This window comes from Hippocampus comes, unplaced genomic scaffold (genome assembly GCF_001891065.2).
Source record: "Hippocampus comes isolate QL1 unplaced genomic scaffold, H_comes_QL1_v1.1 scaffold299, whole genome shotgun sequence".
NCBI classification, from domain to species: domain Eukaryota; kingdom Metazoa; phylum Chordata; class Actinopteri; order Syngnathiformes; family Syngnathidae; genus Hippocampus; species Hippocampus comes.
Window position 1 is genome coordinate 124,396 of NW_017805694.1, and position 5,117 is coordinate 129,512.

Consider the following 5,117-nt stretch of genomic DNA (forward strand, 5'->3'; position numbering starts at 1 on the left):
GGCTGGACGAGCGCCGCCCGTCGCCCCGCCTCTGTTCGAGAGCGCATGCGCGCTTCGCCGATCGCGACGTACGCGGTGGCCGCCATCTTGAACCGGGGGACCGGCAACGGTCCCGCTCCTCCGCTTCATGTATTTCTTTCACTTTGAGCGGAAGCAGACTGAAATCTGAAAAAAAAGTCACAACTCGTGGAGTTTCACGCGGTTTGTTTTGACGACAACCCCACGCATGTGGCTACAATACAAAACAAAAATGCGTGCATTAAAAATGTTTCTTCACAATTTCTTTTAATCGTCAGTTGGAAAACCCATCCAGACGTGTCAATATTAATATCCATTTATTTTTTCAACACCGCTTATCCTGAACAGGGTCACGGGGAGTTGCTGGGACACCTATCCCAGCTGACTTCGGGCGGAAGGCAGACAACACCCTGAAATGGTCCCCAGCCAGTCGCAGGGCACATGTAGAGACAACCGTTCACACCCACGTCCACGTCATCACTGAGTGGAAACTGATATCAAGATTCATATTAAATACATTGTTATATTCTATACTAATATTCATTCGTCATTTGCACAGCTTGCTGATAGATAGAGAAATAGAGAGATAGATCAATCGATAGATAGGTATACGTGTTGCAGGCGTAAAATTCGGAGTTCATGATTGTTTTGTATGGGTGAACATGATTTTCAAATCATTATATGGTTTTATTTATGTTAAAAACAAGGTCCTAACTTTGGAATTGTGTTTGCATGTTACAAAAGCCCCAAGGGTAAAATTACCCACGTGTCTGGGTATCATAACTACGTGTCTGATGTGACGATCTAACGAATCAACAATCGGTGTCAATTCGACGAATTATGCTGAATTAATTGTCGCTGAACACAGTGACCTCGAGACAAGTGAATGAAAGAAAAGGCCAGCGCTCCCGGTTCAAGATGGCGGCTAAGTCTCCCTCACACGTCGTTGCTCACGCCGGAAGCTTTTAATCCTGGTTCCGAAAGTCATCTTTTACAATTCAAAATAAAGGTCAGCGCGTTAGCCTGAGCTGACTTGAGCTATGTTTGGGGATCGGAGTTGGGAAGGGCAAAGATGAGTGAAAGCGTTTTGTTGAGTCCAGGGGATTTTTGTCTCGGGACGATTCCCCACATCGAAGAGACTCCACACGGTGCTGCCTGCCACGTCGGTGAGAGGAGGGGCTTCGCGGACAAATTAAGAGATACACCCGCCCCCTCTCTCTCTCTCTCTCTCTCTCTCTCTCAGTGTTCACTATTCAAAAAATATTAATTTCAATTCTTTGCAAAAAATATGTTCTATCACATCACCCTAATTTTTCAATGTAATTGTATCTGAAGTAGTGGCTAATTATATTTCATTGGGCTGGCCTCCCCAACAGCCGTCGGTCATATTTTGCTGCCATCTTTCTGCTACGGATACCCGACGGGGACGAATTTTAGCGAATGAAGTTGCTCAGTATTAACCTACAGCATGTGGGGAAAAAAATGGCATGCACTAACTCGGTCACCCGACGGACAGATAAGAAGTCGCTTGGGCTCCTATTGTGTATGCACCTCCGCTGAAGCAGTTGATGGGAGGCGCGCGAAGTATGGTCCGTTTGAGGCAACGTCGTGCGCGTGCTTGAAAACGCACGCGCTTCGAGGTCGTTGCATCCTATTAGCTCACCACTAGATGGCAGTACATTTCACACACCCGACCTTTATTGACTAGTTTATTGACGCTTACTTACGGCTCGCAGACACCTGGTGGTCCGGAGACCCCCGTTTGAGAACCTATGTTCAAATTTGAAAGGAAAAAAAATAAAAGCTTCTTCTCTTGCTTGCCTAAGCCTACTTTCAAGTCAAGTCACGTTTACTTTGAGTGGATCATCATCATCAGTGATGATGTTGATGAGGGCAGGCAGACTAACAATGAAACTTGCACAGAATATTTTTCTTCGTCCAAACTGCCGCGGTCCATCTTATCCGCGTTTCTGTCAAACACAAAGCTGGCGGAAGATATCTCGTCAGAGACCCGAACGACCACCAGAGGGAGCCAACTTCTGGCACGTGTGCGCAAACATGAGCCGTTGGTTGCCAAGCAAGCTCGGAAAAGGAACGCGCTTCAATATTCTCCGGATACTCGTCATGAAACAAATCCTCGAAAACGACCGAAACGTGGACGATATATGTGAAGGTGGATGTTTGTTAGCTTTTTTTGCTTTTGTTGTTGTTGTCCAATCACATTTCAGCCAGATGTCAGTGTTGCCGTGTCAATCGAATGTGTCGTGGCCTTCGCAGTCACTTGTGAGTAGGACGTCCATCCATCCATCCATCCATCCATCCATCCATCCATCCATCCATCCATCCATCCATCCATCCATCCATCACCACATGCGGTGTAAACGTCAAGTGCAGTCGGTGCTGATGGCCTCACTCCTTCTTTTGTTAAATGAGCTAGCTGACCGTGAGGGAGCACCCCCCCCCTCAAATAACCAAATAAATAAATAAATCAAATGCACAGAATGTGCAATGAAAAAGGGCGGTGTTTTTTCCCCCTCCCTGTACATCAACTCGCATGAGTGCTTGTTGAAATTGGCTCAAAAGGTGTTTTTTTTTTTTTTTTCAAACTCTGAAATCACACACATTGATTGAATGACTTCAAATGTGTATTAACCACATCGAGGCACACTGAAACTCCTCATTTGAGTAACAGGATTGAAAGAAACAGGAGTGGGTTTTTTTGTTTGTTTTTTTACCCCAGCGGTATTTTGGCAAAGAGCATGGTGGCGAAGCACATTACAGTTGCTCAACACAAAACAACAACAAAATGATAAGAATGTCAAGAAGACAATGGAACAGGACTGTGCTGAGAATATCCTAAAAATATCAGCAAATGTATGGAAAAATAATGAGTGAACTTACTTTTGACCTCCTGGTAGCCTACTGGGGATCTGAATGATGCAAGTTTCTGTGGAGCCAGTCACTTGCTTCACGTTTGGAACTCACACACGCGCACGCACACACACACACACACACACACACACACACTCTCTGTCCCTCTCTCTCTCTCTCTCTGTTGAATGTAATGAATGCCTTTGTCACATCTTGGCTGGATTACTGTCATGCCCTTGAGTTTGGAGTCAGCCAATCCTCCATGAAGCGTCTCCAGTTGGTCCAAAATGCCGCTGCTCGCCTCCTAACTGGCACTCGTAGGAGGGAGCCCATCACTCCAACTTTGGCATTCCTTCACTGGCTCATTTTAGAGTTCTTTCAAAGATCTGATGATTTGTTTTCAAATCTTGAAATGGCTTTGCTCCACCTGAGCTCCGTGTCACTGGTCTGCAGACCAGACACCGTTGGAGGTGGCGAGGACTAAGAGGAAGCTCGGAGGGTATGGAACCTTCTCCGTTGCCGCTCCCTCTCTTTGGAACGAACGTTTTACAGGCCCCCTTTGCTGATCAGTCGGTCAGCCGACCGCCGTTCGAGAAGCATCGCGTGCCCATTTGCGGAGGAGTTCTTTTGGAGCGCCTCGTTGTCGGCCGCGAGTGCATGCACATCTTGGAGAGAAAGGCGAAAATGAAAATGCCCAAAGGGCTCGGCGGCAACGCGGCGCTTGCTTGGGAGCACCTCGTTGCCGCGCTCGCCTTGGGAGACGTCGCGCCCAGCGCAGGCTTTGAAGCGCATCTTGTTTTGCGGTTGGAGGGTGTCGAGTCATGAATGACGTGGCACGCATTTCTCCGGGTCCTCCAACTGCCATTTGATTGATTGATCATGGACATACCCGACGGCCACGGCGTTCGAGAACGGCTTCCATTTTGCCTGATTTGTCATCGTTCCATTTAGTGTGAACGTTCGAATCGGGCAGCGCTGTGAATAACGCTCTTCCTGCGCTGAGTCAGATTTGCCAACCGTCATCATTTTCACTTTGCGGAGACCATAAAAAGTGATTCTCGGCTCTGTCCGCGCGCCACGCCGATTAGTCAAGCGGGTCGTTCCGGGGTGTTGAGACCCGGGTACTCATGGAAATTGTCAAATCAATACATTGGAGCTTTCTTTCGGGAAAGATTTTGCGACTTCCGTTTCAAAAAAGAATTTCGGTGTCCCGTCATGTCTGGCGAGCGCAACGGAAGACGTCTCGCCGCGAGACCGCGGAGCAGTTTCCACAGAGGAGTCCGAGTTGCGGCACGCTCTACGTCTTCCTCGCTTGGCTTTCATTCTTTCATTGGCGCGTGGGCCCGCCCTCCGCCCTCGCTCAGAGGACAAGCGGGTCAGCGGTGCCCGCGGGCGGCGCGAGGGTCTCGCCGCGGCCCGGCGAGGGAGAGGCCGACTGCGATCTCGCGGCTGTCGCAGAGTCACAAATGCTTGACTTGGAGGTTGGTGGTGGGGGTGTGGGAGAGACAAAAAACGTTCTCGCGCTTTCGGTGAGTAGAGAGCCAATTTATGTTGAGGAATATCCATCCACGCGATGCCTACTTCCTTGGCTAAGTTGTACACGTATCACGTCTGGACACAAAGTGACAAGAAGCCATGCAATAGCTACAGTACAGTCTGGCGTACGTCACTCGTCAATAAATAGTCACCGAAGGTCGCGTTGCACACGTGACTTCCAAAGCGCTGGCTTCGGACAGACGGTCCCCCCCCCCCCGTGAAGCGGCGCCTTTGGCTCCCGGCGCCTCCTTTTCAGTCGGCGTCGTCGGACGGCGGACATTTCCGCCGGGCGTCCTTGTCCCGAAAGGTCACCTTTTTGTTCCTCGCGGGGTCGATCCAGGAGTTGCGGATGACGGCGTTGTCGGGGGTGGGATCGGCCTCCACGATGGACACCACCCTCTTCTTCATCTTGCTCTTGAGGACTTTCTGGAACTTCTGCCTGGTGAAGGCGTAGAGCAGCGGGTGGAAGACGGTGGTGCCGTAGGCCATGACCAGGAAGCCCAGTCTCAACTTGACCATGGGGTCGCTGGGGCCCAGGCTGAGGATGAGCGCGTTGAGCACGGTGATGGGCGTCCAGCACAGCAGGAAGGTGGAGACGATCAGCAGGGACATCCTGAAGACCCGCCTCTGCCGCTCCCGCCTCTCCCGGTGGCGCTTGACCGCCCGGCGCAAGGCGATGATGACTGCTTATT

At 50.2% G+C, this 5,117-nt stretch overlaps 1 protein-coding gene across 1 annotated transcript in view; it reads right to left on the minus strand.

Annotated features, from left to right (window-relative positions):
- Positions 1-4,413: 4,413 nt before the first annotated feature.
- gpr22b (G protein-coupled receptor 22b) overlaps positions 4,414-5,117 on the minus strand; it is a 4,329-nt gene continuing 3,625 nt past the window's right edge. Inside the window, exon 4 of the mRNA XM_019881818.1 lies at positions 4,414-5,111. Within this exon, the coding sequence (XP_019737377.1) occupies positions 4,678-5,111 (434 nt within the window). The 3' untranslated portion in view covers positions 4,414-4,677. The remainder of the gene's footprint in view (positions 5,112-5,117) is intronic.